Genomic DNA, 17,019 nt, shown 5'->3' with positions numbered 1-17,019 from the left:
GATACATGCTGCTGGAGCAATGTCTTGATTCTTGTGTCTTGTAAGACAAGAATGATGTTACATGTAAGCAGTAGGATTTACTTATTTTAAAAAGCTTGAGGAAGAATGCTGAATTTCAGTAGCTCCGCAGTCTGACAAGCAGACTGACCTTGGCAGTTCCCTTCATTTCTTATTGCTTACTGATCTAAACTTCAATGTTGGCAGCAGCAGCTAGATAAAAAACAGAGTTGTGGAAAATAAAGCAGAAAAGAGCTGATTCTGAACTTCGTTTGCTTTGATATGATCAGGCTGGAGAGTACTCTTAGCTTTAAATATTCTTTTAAATCACTGTCTATTCCCTAATTTCAGATGTAGTTTAAAGAAGAGAAGAAAACGATGCTGACACAAAAACTTATTTAATTGGAGTGATTACATGAGCTTTTGTAATACAATTCAAGAGAACAGTCAACAGGATTTAATGGTGGTTGTTCATATAGAAGGAAATTCTGTGAAAGAGGCGAAGATTAACTTAATTTTCTTTTTTGTTTAATTGTACTAACCTCTTTGAATGAGATGCCTTTGACGTAAAACACAACACGAGTAGAAGGAACAGTTATGATGAGTCTAATAACTTTATCATTCGAGAGCAATTATATTCACTGTCTTTACAGCAAGATCTGTATGTTCAGAGAGAAGGTTTAAGGTACCAGTTGTTCATTTTATGGGATAAGGAAGAAAAACAGCAAAACAAGAAGAATAAAAATATGATTCAGTGATTGCTGGCTGAAAAATGAGAATTTTTTTGAATTAATTTTGAACGGGAAATAAATGCTAATTGAAATCAGTCTACTTTAATTCTGAACAAGAACATACACTCTTCTTAGACAACCATAAATTCATACTTTTACTTCATTTCAGTTGCCTTTTGTGAGTGTCCTTGGATGAGAAATGTAAAATATTCAGAAAGTGACAAAACTGCAGATGATGATGTAGTTGTACCTCAGTTAAGATGAGTATTTTAAAAAAAAAAAAAAAACAAAACCTGCACTCTTTGCAGTTTTATGGCACACTGAGAATGGAGTTTAAAAAAAAAAAATTAGAGAACTGCAGCCGAGAAGGCAGGAGGGAGCACTTTAGGTAGCAATGAATCTGTAAGGAGAATGCCAAAAAGATGCACAACATCTGTATTTTCAGATGAGCAGCATTTATTCTGTTAGTTTCCTGACACCAGAGGTAACTTGCATTTACTCGCATGGAGAGAAGTGTCTCGGAGACAGAGGTCCTTAGTGTGCCAGCACTCCGTGCTGGCTTTGGAGTCCAGTTTGTTCTCCCCACCCCATTTACTAATGGTTGGCATGTCTGCCCTTTCTGGCATTGTATTTACTCAGGGGACAGAAGGACGTGAAAGATTAAATAGCCAGTGTGCAAACTCCCCTGCCCTGTAAGTTCAGACAGCAGCAGTCTGGGTTTGGGGCACTTTGGAAAGGAGTGACTGTGCTGCTTGGCTGGCAGAAGGACAGATAACTCTCTGAGCCCGGGTTCATCAAGGTGTGTGTGTCCCGGGCTCTGGCGGAGGTTTGGTTGAACTGAACCTACGCACGTGATTTAACTTGTCTCTTTTCTCCTCTTGAATTGTCTTACTATGTAAACAAAATTTGCCAAATGGCTTTGCCTCTGATATGATTTTATTTAGTCCTTTTTGCCTCCTGTTTGATTTATATTCTTAATGACAGTTGATAGAAGTTTTTGTATTTCTGTAGTCTGAGTCTTCTCTGTCGCAGTAGAATTCAATCAATGAAAACCTGAATCTATAAGATCTCGATGCTGTCTAAAAAAAAAAAAAAAGCTTAGTCTTCCATACTTTATACAAGAGAGTGGGACTAATGAGCAGCATGGAGGGGGATACCGCACAGCAGGCACAGTGTTTTTTGCTAATGCACTTTTGGTAAACAAAGTGTGAAGTTTGGACAAAAGGTTTGGCAAACTTGCTACTGAATACTTATTTCACTGGTTGGTTTGTAAAGGTTTGAGATTTAATAAGGAGAGTTTTCTGCTGTTGTTCACTTATAACTAACTGAATCACACAACTAAGACATACTTGGCCTCCGTAACAGAAAATGAAAAAAAATAAAGCCTATATTAGGTAGCACTTCAGTAAAAATATTCTAAAGAGAAACAGAAGAATAAAGGAGACACTATGTATGATTGTTAAACGTCCTTGAGGAAAACATGATGAACTGAAAGGAATGTGCCGAAAACATAATTACCCTGGCATTTCTCACTGTTGTTCTTTTAACTGTAATTTAAGTGTTCTTCAGCTGTGTACCTTTCAGTGCTATAAATTATGAGATATTTGTACTGCACAGAAGAAACAAAAGGATAATACAGACAGGGTCACAGTGAGTTTGATCTCATGCAGGGCATTACATAGGGAGAGCAATTTCTTGGTGTAATCATTAAATTGTTCAATATCAAACTCCATAGTTGCTCTGGTCACTTTTCTGCAATCCTGCAAAGAGGCCGGCATCACCAGCATCTCAAAAATCCCATTTTATCACCTCCTATTGCATGCTCAACTTTATTGGGGACGGGAATAAAATGCATTCTGCTTCTCCCTGTTTTTTCAAGACTCTTCAGGAGGTCTCTCGTAATACTTGGTTTATGCCTGTATGGGGAAGAGGGGGACAACTAATGGAACTGGGAAACTTAATTTTTTTCTTCTTATTCTGGTTACAACCATAATCCCATTTTTATCAGTATTAAGAACTATTTGCCTTAGAAGGGGAAATAAAATATAATTTGCAGAAAGAGATAATACAGGTTTCAGTTTTTGAGAGTTTCTTTCAATTACCAGTTCCAGTGCTGGTCTTCATTTTCTATTAAAGAAATGCAGTAGTACATTTCTCTGGAGGGATTTCAAAATATCTGCATATAAATTGCTCCACCAACCTCTAATATACATTACCCTTACAGTGCATTATACCAACTCTTTTTCACTACAAACCAGTATTTTCTAATGGCCCTAAAAAAAAAAAAAAAAAAAAAAAAAAAGAAAATGTACGCTACCTAGATAAAACACCATGACATATTTATAAAGTGGAAATATTGTTATGCCATTTGAAATTTGGCAAGGGCAGGAAAGTCAGAGTTCTGAGTGCTGTTGATTCATTAGTGATCAGTAAAGATCCTGATTGCAGGTCATGTTTTGTGCGAATGACTATAGGAACAGAAAGCTACTTCACATAATGCCAGAGTACTGTTTCCGTGTCCGTTCTTACGGTGTTTGCCAGTGATTATCAACTCAGACGTAGGCCTTGTCCGTGCTAAGAAATGATAAAAAACCCATAAAGCTGTCTCTAGTTTTCTTTCTTATAGTCAAAGAATGAATTGAATTTTTTTTTTCCACAACTCCATGGGCAGATTGAAGCGCCTGGAGATGTACAACTTACTCCATTCATTTCAACAGGACCGTTCTCTTATTTCTAGAGATTAGAAGTTCACTGACATGCTAACTGTTTCTTAGTTTTTTATTTACCACCAAGAAATGTGTTTAACATGGGTTGCCTTTGCCAGTTATAATTAGAAAGCTGCCAGCAAACATAATGGGTAAGAACAGATTGTAAGGGTAAATGTTTGCCATTTAAGCTTTAGAGTACTTCATTGATACGTAGCTTTTAAAATTTGGAATGTTTTATGGTTATAATGTTTGGTTTTAGTTAGTGAAATTTACACATGCATTTAGGCTTTTTAAATTACACTGTTTTGTCATGTAATCTATTCATGCATGTGTGTTTTGCCCCGTGGCTTATGTTGTGTCATAAGTTTTGGCTGAAGAGACCTAGGAGACTCTTACTCTGAATAACTCAGTCTTTTGATACTAACCCCAAAAAATAACGCTGAGTGAGTTCTCTTGTGGCTCAGCTAGTGAAGCGCTTTTAATTCTTCCCCGACTGAACCACGCGGGAAGATGTGACATGTTGACACCACTTGTGTTACTGACCTGTACGCCAGCTCGCTTCTGTCGTAGCGGAAATCCCTTCTTCCACCACCCACTGTACAGAACAAAATCTCGTAACCTGGGCTGCTGTACACCTTGAAAAGTTCTTTTTTTTCAGTGCTATCTGCATGCAAGATGAATAAGGAGCCCAACTGTTGTTCACGTTCACTCAAAGCAGATACCACCTCACTCTACAAGCAGCTCTTCCTGCAGTTAGCAGAGTACTTGGGAGAGCATCGCTGTGACCCGGGACAGAGCTGCCACAGTAGTTGGAACGGAGAGCGGAGGCTCTGTAGATTTGTCTGCTCTTGGTTAAATGCTTGTTTTGAGTCTTTACAGAAGTTCAGCGAGATGACTAAAAATCATGACCTTATGTATTTTCACAAGTTATCATGTAAAATCAATTTTTTTTTCCAGCTAACTTCAGCATCATTCCAAATTTCCATTAGCTTCTCTGCAGGCTTAGTTTTCCATCATTGGGAGTTACAGATTGTTTTCTATAGAGAAATACAGAAAATGGCATTTCTTCACATTCTTAGCGGGTAGTCACTAGCAGGGCTGAATTATCTGAAGACTTCCTGTTGTCTCTTTGTGGTAAAAACAATCCATCCAATTCTACCTAATTGCCTTCTGGGATTTACTACAAGTTTCGACCTCCAGAGGAATCAAGTTGGAGCTCTCTTTGTGATGTAGTAAAATCATTTTGCCTGGAAATCTCCAGAAAATGGTTGGAGCACTTCTGTGAGTGAATTGCGTACTGCTTTAGTTGCTTACCTTGTTTTAGCAACTCCAGTAATTAGCAATTTAGCAATTTCTGGTCCTTTGCTCTAAGGATGACATCTTTCACATATACTTGTCAAATACATACAAAGAAGGTGTGTAATCTTTTGTTTATCAATTTCCTTGTTCTTGTAGGTCTGATGTCTTGGATGTTATTTGTGTTTATTGAGCAAGGTATCAGAGAAGCAAGGGAACATCCAAGTCTGCTCTTACTCTCTGGGCAATAACTGCCAGGCAATTGTAACTAATGCGGTGTGTATTTTAGAATAGGTTGCTATGTCATGAACTTGCATAAAAAGGAGCTATGAGATCCCAATCAGAAAGATCTCCCCCAGTTTCATCAAGTCTGTCTCATCTGTTGCAGACCGTCCAGTACTATGAAGTTTCTGAGCACATTTCTCAGTGCTTGATCCGCTCGTGTTAGTCTTGCATCAGGAACACAAAAGCTACTGTAGCTACAGCAGAGAAAGATGGATCTTAATTCAAAGGGCTGCTTTACAAACCAAATCACCAGAAAGCACTTCGTCTTGCCTGCCTCCCCTTTGGAACGCCTAATAAAATGACTCCTTTCTCTGACAGTTTTATTTGTAGCATAGGAAGGTTATCTGCACACCCATTTTTTTCTTCCTGTGAAAATCAATTTGTGTCCGCATAAAAGTCCCTGCATGTTATGAAATTGTTATCAAATAAAACTTTGCATTAGGAAATGTCACTGCTGAGACTGATTCCTCCCCTCTCCCCCAGTTTTTTTATAGCTCATTTTAGGTTCACAATCACACTTTTTCTTCAGTTCTGTCCAGAGTAGCCTGGCTTTGGTGTCTTCTGTCTTAAATGAAGCCTATCCATAGAATATATTCGGTGGTGGTAGCAGCCTGCCAGTGGCCGTGGAGTTGTTGCCTCCCTTGACCTGAACTCTTGGGCTGGTGGTCCACTCTCTCTGAGCCCATGCCTCTTCTCCGCTCGATCCGTGTGTGGGATTGCTCAGCTGTTAGGGATGGTTTCTTGCTAGGTGTTTTGGGATGAGGCTGGCACAATTGTGTTCACCTTGCGTAGTCATTTAACAGCTGTCGGGTAGTACTGACTTGGAGGTAATTATGGACGAGCCTGGGTGAAGGGGTTCCCTCTTGCCTTTCTTTGGTTCCACCAAATGATGTTCACTGGGCCTTCTTTCTCACGTAATCTGTGTGGCATAGAAAAGAACAGTGCGATGAGTTTTTTAAAACCCATTAGTCTATACACAGTCTGGCACAAATTTATTTCTCTTTCAAAGAAAAATAGAAACATAAAAAATATTTTCTGGTTGTTATTTTATTTATGTATAAATTTAATGTTTTACTGTAAAGAGAAGATCTAGCTGTTCAGGTATTTACTACATTAAATGGAGAAAAAATGATAGTGCAGGATACAGAGATTTTGGATATCTCCACTTTTTTCTGCTTTGTGTTAAGCACACACAAAATAGAAAAAGTAATATTATTTTTGCACAGCATGTTGTCAAGATTAAAGTAGTTTTTAGTCTTTCAGATAAAACTACTGAAACTATGTACTTAAATCGTACAGCTTCAATAATGAAACTGTTGTTTGTTCTTAAATCTTGGAAACTTGATTTAAGGAAAAAGTTTGGTAATATCGGCTCTTATTCATTGCATGTGGGTTATAAATCACTTAGAACCTGGCATCTAAATTGCAATTAAATCTGCCCACATCCTGATTAAGCATTACAGATGCATACTGGAGTATATCAGTATATTTCTGGAGGTGGGGGAAAGCAAGGATTCATCCAAGTATTTATTTTTTTCTTTTTTTTTTTAACTAAAAAAAAAAAAGGTCGTTGGACCTAGCAAAATTTAACAATTTATTGCAAGAAAAGAAGAATTTCAAATCAACTTCTGCTATTGATCCATTGTTGTGTAGAAAGGCATTTACTGCTAATAAAACTTTGTATTTTTGCTGCACTTCCCAGGTGAGATTCTTGGAGCATCTCACAAGTAGGAAATAGATTTCTTCATGGAAACATTTTTTAATTTCAGAAAATAGTGAACTGAGAAGCAGAGGTTGTGATTCAGCAAAATTCTTACTATCATGGCTAATTTTGACACAATAGTTTAAGACAGTAAACAGGATTTGACTCAGCTAAATTGCATGTTGATTACGTACAATGTTTGCACTAATATTTCAGCATTTAAAATAGTGTAAAATGTATTTTTATATATGCCATATATTTAAAGTTTCTGTCATAGTACTGCCACCTACCTTTACTTTTAACATACAAGTTTGAGGGTGTTTTAGTTAAGAGTCTTCTCAGAAAATCCTTTTCACTTATGATGTTTTACTATCAGTAAAATCACCAGTCTTGGTCTTTTTTTTCTGTTTAGTGTGTGTTTGAGGATTATTTTTTTTTGGGGGGGGGAATGTTCTTGGTCAGGGAAGTTGAGGTGAAGCAATTTCCTTATAACAAGCATTGTTTAACTGATCACGTATTAGATACATTTCTATGTGCAGTTGCATTGGGTTTTGTCAACAGAAATCAATTCTAGATGGTCAACATGACAATGATGACATCCCGCTTAACATGATAGTGCAGATATTTAGCAGCCTCAGGACTAATTTTGAGGTTATTAAATAAGTTGATCAGTATGAACCATTATATTATATTCTCTGTTCCTATTTACTGAAGCTGTGTATGTTCCTCTTCTTTCTAATATACTGCAGGTTTTTTTATACCAGCTTTTTTGAGAATGCTGGACAGTCAGTTGCCTTTACCTTGGCACAGCACCAAACCCAGATACATCCTTTGTTGTTGTTGTTGGCTTCATGATGATTTATTGATGTGCCCCGTCCAGGGAAATAATTGTCAAGCTACTTGTTTTTGAAATTACTTTTCTGGACAAGGATAAACATAGTGCTGTTTTAAAAGTGGCTTTCTAGAAACTGCAGAACCACTGGTTTAGATACTGATATGCCTTAGCTTGGGAATTCAGCATATCAGAGCCTTCGCCCGTCTCATTTGGAATTTGAAACGTGAATGCAGTTCATGTGATACTATTGTCAAACTGAAACCAAATAAAAGTTGTCTTCAGATGTAAAGATGTACTTCAGTGTTGTTCTGAATTGGGGAGGGGTTAGTATAGTATTTCAGACTCAACCAAGGTCTAACAGAAGATGCTGTTTTGATTGCACGTTGTATAAATCTCTCTTGTTTAAATGTAATCATATGCAGGGCTTCTCTCTCCTTTCAGTCATCTACTAGGGAATAATCACAAAGAGGGAAAAGAAGATTTATACCTACTGTATTAGTAGGAAATACATTTCATGTCTATGACCTTCCATGAGAAAGACCTCACAGAGTTGTGATGGTGCTAGGTATACAAACGAGACCCATGGCAGAGAGTTAAGCCTAATGACAGGGAGAAGCTGACTGTGGAGACCTCGACCAAACTCAAAGCTGGAAAGGTCACACTGATGTATGGAATGGAAAGTGGGGATCATATCCCCTTGCAGAGACCCAGTGCATGCACTTGCCACTAGTGTGTCTTGAAGGGTAATGTAAAGAAGGGACCTCAGCACTTTGGAGCCTGCCTCCCCTTTGTGGTACCTGTCCTGTTTCTGCAGCTCTTTGGAGCCAGGGACCTTCTACCCCTTTTTTTTTTTTGTACCACCTGGCATAAAATGATTAATTCTTGGGTAGTTCCTCAATTTAAAAAAAAAAAAAAAAAAAATCAGCAATGATAGATTATTGTGTACCCACTGGGGTACAGTCATTTATATATACCAACTGAAGATACAGTCCCCTACATTTAATGGCAAAGTGCCATTTCAAGTCATCATTTACAATCAAGTATACCTGTATGGGGGGGGCGGGGGGGGGAAGTGTGCACATTAACAATTTTTAAATAGAAACAAAGGTGAAATAAGTGGTATTCTCTGTTCATTACTGTTAGATTTGCTAACTTAGCATCATTTCATTTTCATTATTAACTTTTAAAGGGAATACTATGATCTTTTTAATACAACTTCTCTAATTAATTTTCTTACTGATCTAACTCAAATGCAAATACTTTGTGAGGCAAGAATGTGCAATCATTCCAGCAATGAATATTAATAAATACAAGTAAAACGTGTCTTGTAGAAGAGAATTGGAGAGTCCGGTAGACCTGACGTAATACATGGTTTGACCCCAATGGCTACATAATTGAAACCTTGGTGCATTGAAGCAGTAGTGCTAAACAGCAGGTTAAGCGATGCTGCCTTTTGACTCTGGGTTCTGTGAGCGCTAGCGTAGAACGCACCCCCTGAATGAAGATACCTGTTGATCAGGTGTGTGAACAGCGATCAGACTTTCCATTAAACGTGTTACAGGTAAAGCTTAAAATCGGTGTATGTGTTCTGATATGTGTTCAGATATGCAATGAAGTTTGAAATAAAACCTCACTTCTTTTTATTTTTAAAGTGTTTTTACAAATATTTTTATTGTGCTACAGCAGCAGGAAATTTTGCATTTTTACCTTATTAGTGTGCCTCTTAGCTGCAGGATCAGAGTTCATACTTAGAATCAAAAGTAAATATTGTTTAATATGGGCAGCCTGTTGTCTGTCTAGCGTTGTGATTTAAAAAATGAAGGAGCTAAGTGGCACAGATCATGCATTTTAATTAAAGAGATGAGGGATTTCTTGCCACTTAAACACAGAAAATCAGAGTATCTTTGGTCTTCTGGAAGTGTGTATGTGTGTTGTCTGAAACATTGATTACCTCGTTCCTTTATAGTCATGAGACACAGACAACCTGTTGGGATCATCCTAAAATGACTGATCTCTTCCAGTCCTTAGGTGAGTGCATTTCTTAAAATAAACCATTATGTGATGTTCATTCCGTGAGTAAAATTTGCGTTTGTATGCTGACCACAGCCGGGTTGCCATGAACTGTGTGTAACAGAGCATTTCCCACTTTGCGATGAGACACACTGTGCGTGAAACCTGCTGCAATCCACACGTCGTGTGCGCTGCCATTCAGTAATATTAATTCTGCACAATATGCTCTGACTCTGTGCTTTAATGCAGTGTCTTGTTCATTTCTTTTAAATCCGTGGGGAATTGTCCGATGATGCAGGCTGTCTGCGTGTTTAAAGCAGGATGCTGGTCTGCAGGGAGCTGATTTTTGTGATAAATCAGAGTAGCTACACTTTCAGAAAAGGCTAGACCATATTGTGGTACAGCTTGTTCAACATGCCTTGCCAACATCTACACTTACTGTGAAATCTCCCTTTCTAAGGAGCGAAAGGGTAAAATACTGTTAAGTGAGGAAAAATATTACTATACCTATCTGTTTCTAAAATAGAGCTTATGGCTATCTGACTGTCCCTTTCCAAAGCACTGTTTACAATGTCAAGGCTTTTGAAATTACAGCTTTAAAAGCCATTTTTTCTCTCTTGCCGTGACCTTTGCTGCCCTCTGTTTCCTATACATTGTCTGATGGAGTTGTAAATTATTTGAGAAACTTATGTATTTGAGCACTTCTCTGGAAGCTACTTAACACTGTATAATATGTATGTAAAGCTCTATTATATGTATAGGTATTACCTGTGCCAATCTCTGAAGGCCCTGGACTGTCAGAGTTGGGAGGTTTTCCCTGCAGGTGCATTGGACTGAGGTCCCAGCTTCTCAGTTTGTTATGTTTGTTCTGATATATCCTGTTCATTCGTTGCAGAGAAGAGAATGAATATCAGCCTTCTTCCAAAATGTGAAAATTTATATGTAAAGGAAACTTTGGACTCTATTTTTAGGGCTGCTCATATTTCTGTTCTACTGTTTCAGCTGACTTGAACAACGTACGCTTCTCTGCCTACCGTACAGCCATCAAAATCCGAAGACTACAGAAAGCGCTGTGCTGTGAGTTTGGCCTTTGAGACAAATTGTTTCTCTGCAGTACTTGGGGAAGGGAGTCTTGGCTTAGGTCTAACAGCTTTAACAAGGGACTAGATACATCCTTGATAGATTGACAGCCAACAAAATGGCAGGAAGAATTGCCAATAGCGGGTGTCATTATTGCAAATAAATAAAATCAATTAATGGAAAAAGGGATGCAGCAGGTAAGTTGAAAAGGTATGCCCACTAAGAATACTTTGAGAAGTGATAGGAAAATAAATATTGGACCTCTTGACTATTGTATACTGTTCTTGATGCAAGCTGGTGTGAAATGATGTGAGATAAAATCCTGACCGTTGACATAAACTCAGGTATTTTATTATACTTTAGAGAGTTCCATTCCATTTTTTGCAAGTGTTTACTGCTGCTAGATGTAACTTTGAAAATATTCCTTCCTCTCGGGGAGAATATCTTGCTGTGTGAATTCCAGTTAAAGAGGAGTTCAGGCCACTCAGAGTGTGAGAGGAAAGAATACACATCTGTATAATTGGTTATAGGTAGGTAGTATTTCTGTATGTTTTAATCACAAAAAGCCACTAGGACAAACCAAACTACTATTATTAGCAATAATAGTATGTGTGTATATATATATTGGGGATGTGGAGAAGGATCTTAAATTTAGATAGGAAATAACCAGTGGATTTAATATGCACATTGGATATTCTGCCCAGACCTGTGTTGGCATTTGTCCCTGTTCTGAAGCGATCTAGTAATTCAGCCACAGTCCACTCTGAAGAGCACATAGATTTTTTTTAGGAAAGGATAAGTGTCTACTGAGTAGGCTTAGCTGTCTAAACTACTTCATTTCCAAGATTCATGTTTGTGTCTCCAGTTTTCTGTTCTATATTTGCTAGGTATTTAAAAAAGCATTCACAGTATATCACAATTATGGTTTAATACAGCAGCAAGTTACATGACTGCCACGTTCAAAGTTTAGCAGAAGGGATGTTATCAGGAGGTCTTGTCCTGGCCTCTGGACTTGGCACTTCTCTGAGTCACACAGCAAGTACCACGCTGGGGTTCTGGGCTCTTGCCTGAGCCTCCTGTGCAAAGCAAGCTCGGAGTGCTCTTTGGAGTCATCCTGCCACTGGTATTTCTGCATTTCCTTGAGAATCAGGATGAGAAAAAGAAAGATGGTACTTTCTTGGGGGAGCTGAGCTAGCTTGTAACTGCTCAATATTTGTTTTAGAGAAATGTGATTGAACTAATAATTTGACGTAGTCCAGAAATGGTTTGCATTATAGAGAGAGGCAAGACATGAAGATAATCAAGATAACTGAAAGGACAAAAAGCTTAGAAGGAAGTGAGATTTTGTGAGAAGGCAGAGAAGAGAGGATGTGTGGAAGAAAACTAGCTGAAACATAGAACTGGAGAGATTAAGTTGTATAAAAAGAAAGGAGTACAAAAAATTCTGTTGTAGAGATGATGAGAATATGAATCTTAAAAATTATTAGGACTGTGAATGGAAAAAACACTCATCTATTGGAAAGAAAACTGGGTGAAGTAGGAAAAAAAATAGAAAATGGATAGTTTTGGAAGGAGATGCGAGTTGTGTATGAGTGTGAAAGTCACAGATTTCAGACCTTTCAAAGGGTCTTGGCAACAGCTGGTATAAAATGTTGTACAACACTACCAAATTTTCTTGTTTAAATTCAGGAGTCCTTGCTGTGGAAGGACTTTTCAGCACTGAAGGGTGTTCAGTACTGCAGTTTGAGTGGGAACACAAGAAGGGCAAAGTCATCCTAAAGATGCAAGCAAGGAAGGAGTTGCACAACGAGGGGTCCCGTCCCACCCTCCAGGTCATCAGTTTTCCTTCCAGCCTAGAAGGCAGCAGTCTGATCTTGGAAGTAGCTTCTTAGCTGGACTTCAGATATACGTTATACCAAATGAAGCTGTGCCTGAGATGGTAGCTAGCTACTCCGGAAAGCTAGAGCGCATTTATGCAACGGCACAGATGTGGAGTACCTCTCCAGTACCTCTTGCCACTTCTTCATATGCTGTGCTGGCTTCTCATAGGATTTCAAATCAAGTTCAAGGTCTTACATTTGGGAAAAACAGAACCTGTCCTTTGAAAGAAAAACACTATTTCTTTGGCGTAGCCTAGAGCTTCTCTGTGCAAGAGATACAGTCCCACCTGAAACTATAGTTTCATCTCCCAGCAAGACTAAAGAGCATTATGAGCTTTCTGCCTATCAGTGCACAGGGTATAAAGTATGCGTCAACATGTACCTAAAAAACAGAAGCAAAGCAAGAAATCAGAAAGCAAAGTAAAATTCTCCTTGTGCGTGCTGCTTCCCAGGGAAGGGTGAAAAAACAAACTGCACGTGATGGATGCTAATCATGCTGCCTATTTCTGACAGGCATACAGATGGTCTAGTGACCTGTATAGAACAAACTTCGCTTTGGTTATTTCTAATAAGCTTTGAGGAGGATCATACTTCCTGCTCTTGGTTTTACTGCGAAATATATCAATTTCTGTAATAACTACAATGGTTAGCTGCTCTCACTCAGATTTCAAAAGTGCCCTCCTATCAAAGTGAGTATTGTCTCCAGTTTTCAGGGGAAGGAGGACAGAGGAAAGTAGTAAAAAGAGAATATTCCAGTTTGAAGGAACCAGGAGTAAAACTCGTTTCTACAGATCCAGTCTGCCTCATTATTTATGAAGCTGTTTGCTTGTTTCATCTCTCTGCCTCATGGGAGTAGACAACAGCCAAAAAAATCTTGGTCTTTATTACGCTCACATATTTGACCAGAGCTTGGTGTAATTTGTGAGAACACGACATTGTGGGTTTTTAAGAAAGACATTGCAGATTATGCACAATGCTAAATGCTGCAAGAATTTTCTGTCTCTGAACAGGAACTCGTTATGATCTGGTACAATTTTAAGATCACCTCCAAAAATATAATTAGTGTCATTCCTTTTGTCATTGTTTACTTAGCTGATTATTTCTTGCCAGGGAACAGATCAAATTCCCTTTGACTGTGATGATTCTCAGCTGGATTCTGTCCCATGAATGGCTTCTGAGATAGCCAAAACACAACGTGTGCTAGCACCTCCTCTCTGAGGGAGGGGAGAGTGGTTAGAATTCTTTTCTTGACTTTTATTTGTTGGTTTTCTTTTAAGGTAGGAAAAGAGTCATCTTCTGTGCCCATTCTCTGGTCTGAGTTACTTTAGTCTTCCATTGTATTTCCTGTAATTTTAACTGTGGGTGGTTTTTAAAGGTGTTCAGATGCAGCATGCTTCGGAAAGGCAAAGAAAATGTCAAACCAAATCACTAGGAAATGAGGTAATTGTGAACTGTAAAACGTGACCAACTGGTGTCACAGCTGCAGTGTGTGTACAACTGCAGAGGCCTTTCTGGTGAGGACTCCAAGGCAGAACTGGAGCAGGAGGCACAGTCCCACTTGTACCTGACAAATTTTGACGTCGCGTTGAGGACTGGTAATGCGGTGTTAGTGCTATACAGGCAGGTTCAGGAGTGTGTGATTGGAGAATTGTACTTTGGAAAACTTGCTGATGCCAAATCTCTCTTCTGAGTCTTTGGTTTCATTAAGTGTCAAAACCCCGTGGTTCTAGGGAAGTTATTCCCTCCCACTCCCCCCGCCCTCCTTTAGAAGCAGGAAAGTAGAGTTGTGTTTCATCCTGTTCTGTTTCTTGAAAGGTAGATTCCTGCAGAGACTAATACGCGTGTATATACCTACGTCTATTTATTTTGCAGGAAGCTGAGAAAGGTTGCAGGTAGAACAAATTCTTAGCTTCTCTGTCTCAAATTATGCAGGGCAGATGTACTGAGAGCACTTTCCCACTGTAGCAGAAGAAGAATGGGGCCAGAGAGAGTATCCTGTGTTGCAGTTGTACTCGGCAGCTATGCAGCACCAGGCCCTGACTATATTTTATTCTTGTGCAGTATACTTTAGCTTGTTTTCAAGAAATAATATTGCCCCAGATACCGAAGTGTAGTACTGGAAGGGAAAAAGGGAACAAAACCACCATGTATATTCAGAATTCTGTCTCTGAGCTCCTCTAAGTGATGTAAAATTTAAGAATGCTAATAGGAATGTCAGCCACACAAAGCTAAGGAAGGAACGTTAAGGCACACCGGACTAAAAGTGAGAGTCTTTTGCAGGAACTGCTATCATTCCCAAGGTCTTTGTAATATAAAAGCTCCATAGCAATGCCTGCCTATTTTCTGTGGGGTTACAGCAGCATCAGATATGCCATTAGCAGCTGCATGTCATTACTTGCTCCTGAGTCAGTCACTCACATCTGCTTGAACCATGCTGAATGACATGGTTTCTGTTTATAGTTTTCCTTTGGGAAGGTCTCCTCGCTGCAGAAAGGAGAGAAATGACCCTTGTGTCCATTTGTTGGTTCACAGCAGGGTTGGTCGTTCAGCACATTTGAGCAGATGCAGAATGGTACTGCAAAAATGCACTAAAAGCTGTGTACGGGAGGCTTCAGGCCAGCAATGGCAGGCGAGTCTCAGGTTAGCTTTCCCCCATCTGCATAAACACAGTTTATTTAAAAACTTTCAGAAATGGAAATGTAATGAGAAAATAATTCCTGTTTACATCAGCCCAATCCAGTGGCACTGCTCGACCTTACCATGAGAGGAGAGCTGCCTGTACCTAGGGGTCGTTCAGCCAGCTGAGTGCTGAAGCAAGCAGGGCTGGAAGTAATTTCCTCTGGTTATTCTCCACAAATAGTGCCATCCACACGTGTAAGTTTTGCTTAATTTGCATTAGTACAGCAGCAGAGTTTTCTTTTACGTACCTCTCCCGCTTCCCTCTAGAATTCTTTGGCAGAAACGTGAATATGAGATCTTAATGCCAGCTGAGCGAGACGTGCAGGTAGCAGGCTTACTCCAGTGTCTGTTGAGTTGCCATTTTCAGTGCAAGGATGATTACGTTAAGCCAAGGCCAAAGGCTGCAACTTTCTGGCATTTCAAAGCATTCCAAGTTTTCAATGGCTTTTTGGGTGCTGTCAGTCTGTTTAAGGAAGCTGCTTACCTGCTTTTAGCCAACCTTTAAGTACCTTACAGAAACAGTTTAGGAGGGAAAAAAAAAACAAACAAAAACCCAAAAAACAAAACAGCATACTGATTGCAGTCATTTTGAGTTTGGGGGTTTTTTTCCCCCCTGTAGGTCATGAAAGAAAAGCATGAAAAGTGGCCATCTCTCCTGAGTGCAATATTTAGGTGATTGGATAGCATGTTACAGTTTTGCACTTGGCTTCGCTCCCCTCCCTCCATCCCTCCAAAAAATAGTCTGTGTTGTATTGTGACATGGGAGGAGTTTGATTTTGTTTTGTTTTTAAATATGCATGTGAGCCATTTCCAGGGTATTACATATTTTCCAGCTACTGTAGAAGATTATGCTCCAGTGTACTGCCAAATACTTTGGCTATCTCAAGTCAAACTAGTGGCAAGGTGTTTTGCTGCAATTAGCAGTCTGCCGGTTTGGTAAATACGTGGCTGGCATTTGTTTGCAAGCCTAAGAGATGGGCTTTAAAAAAAAAAAAAAAAAAAGAACAAAAGCAAGCAAATAAATGTAAAGCTCCTGCAAGTCTATGCTGTAAAGTTAGAATAGTGAGGGAGAAGCAAAGCAAGGGCTGTGAGGTTCTGTTTCTCATTGTACGGTGATGTAAGGAAGGGTAGATTGGGGGAAGCAGATTGGGATGTAACCTTCTTTTGGCCCATAGCCTGATCTTTTGGTAGATGGTCACCGAGTTCTTGGCAGAATTGCTCACAGTGGTTAGTGTTGTCTTGCTCCTGCTTTTTCCTGCTGTACTTATTTTCCAGCCAAACTTACTGGGTTTGGACAGACTGCTCTGCTGGGGTCCTTATTTAACTTTATTGGTGCGGAGCAATTTACACCACATCTGAGATTAGCGTGTTTCATTTCCTTTGAGAGATGACACTTACAGTGTAAATGTGTTACTGGCTCTCCAGAAACAGCTCTGTATGAACTGGGAATATACTTCAACCTCATGTTGTATACACTGTAGCAAGCATACTAATATATTGCAACTGGGGTTTCTTTGCTAAAGCCCTTGCCTCTGTAAAAAAAAAAAGTCACTGAGGATTATACCACCTTTTGACTTACATTATTCTTCCTTCTTTTATACCAAAATAAGATTTCTCTTTTTCACTTTGTTTTACAAAAGAAATTAGAAACGCTCATTGACAGCTTTTTATTTTCACCATGGAAAACACAGATTTTAACAATCGCATTTGTGTGGGTTTTGGGAGCAAAACCCTTTTTACCTGTAGGATATCCATACAATCACTAACTGCTTATAGAAAGAATCTTGTAACAAAGGAGATCAAAATATTTTTCTTG

The 17,019-nt window shown here is 39.0% G+C and overlaps 1 protein-coding gene across 1 annotated transcript in view; it reads left to right on the top strand.

The window, feature by feature from the left end:
* LOC104156417 (utrophin-like) overlaps positions 1-17,019 on the top strand; it is a gene marked incomplete at its 5' end in the record, with an annotated part of 48,598 nt that overhangs the window by 11,146 nt on the left and 20,433 nt on the right. The window contains 2 exons of the mRNA XM_009696329.1: positions 9,521-9,582; positions 10,567-10,641. Coding sequence (XP_009694631.1) covers positions 9,521-9,582; positions 10,567-10,641 — 137 coding nt within the window. The remainder of the gene's footprint in view (positions 1-9,520; positions 9,583-10,566; positions 10,642-17,019) is intronic.

Source organism: Cariama cristata, unplaced genomic scaffold, assembly GCF_000690535.1.
Source record: "Cariama cristata isolate BGI_N322 unplaced genomic scaffold, ASM69053v1 scaffold653, whole genome shotgun sequence".
Taxonomy (NCBI): Eukaryota; Metazoa; Chordata; class Aves; order Cariamiformes; family Cariamidae; genus Cariama; species Cariama cristata.
This window is presented reverse-complemented; position numbering and strand designations above follow the sequence as displayed.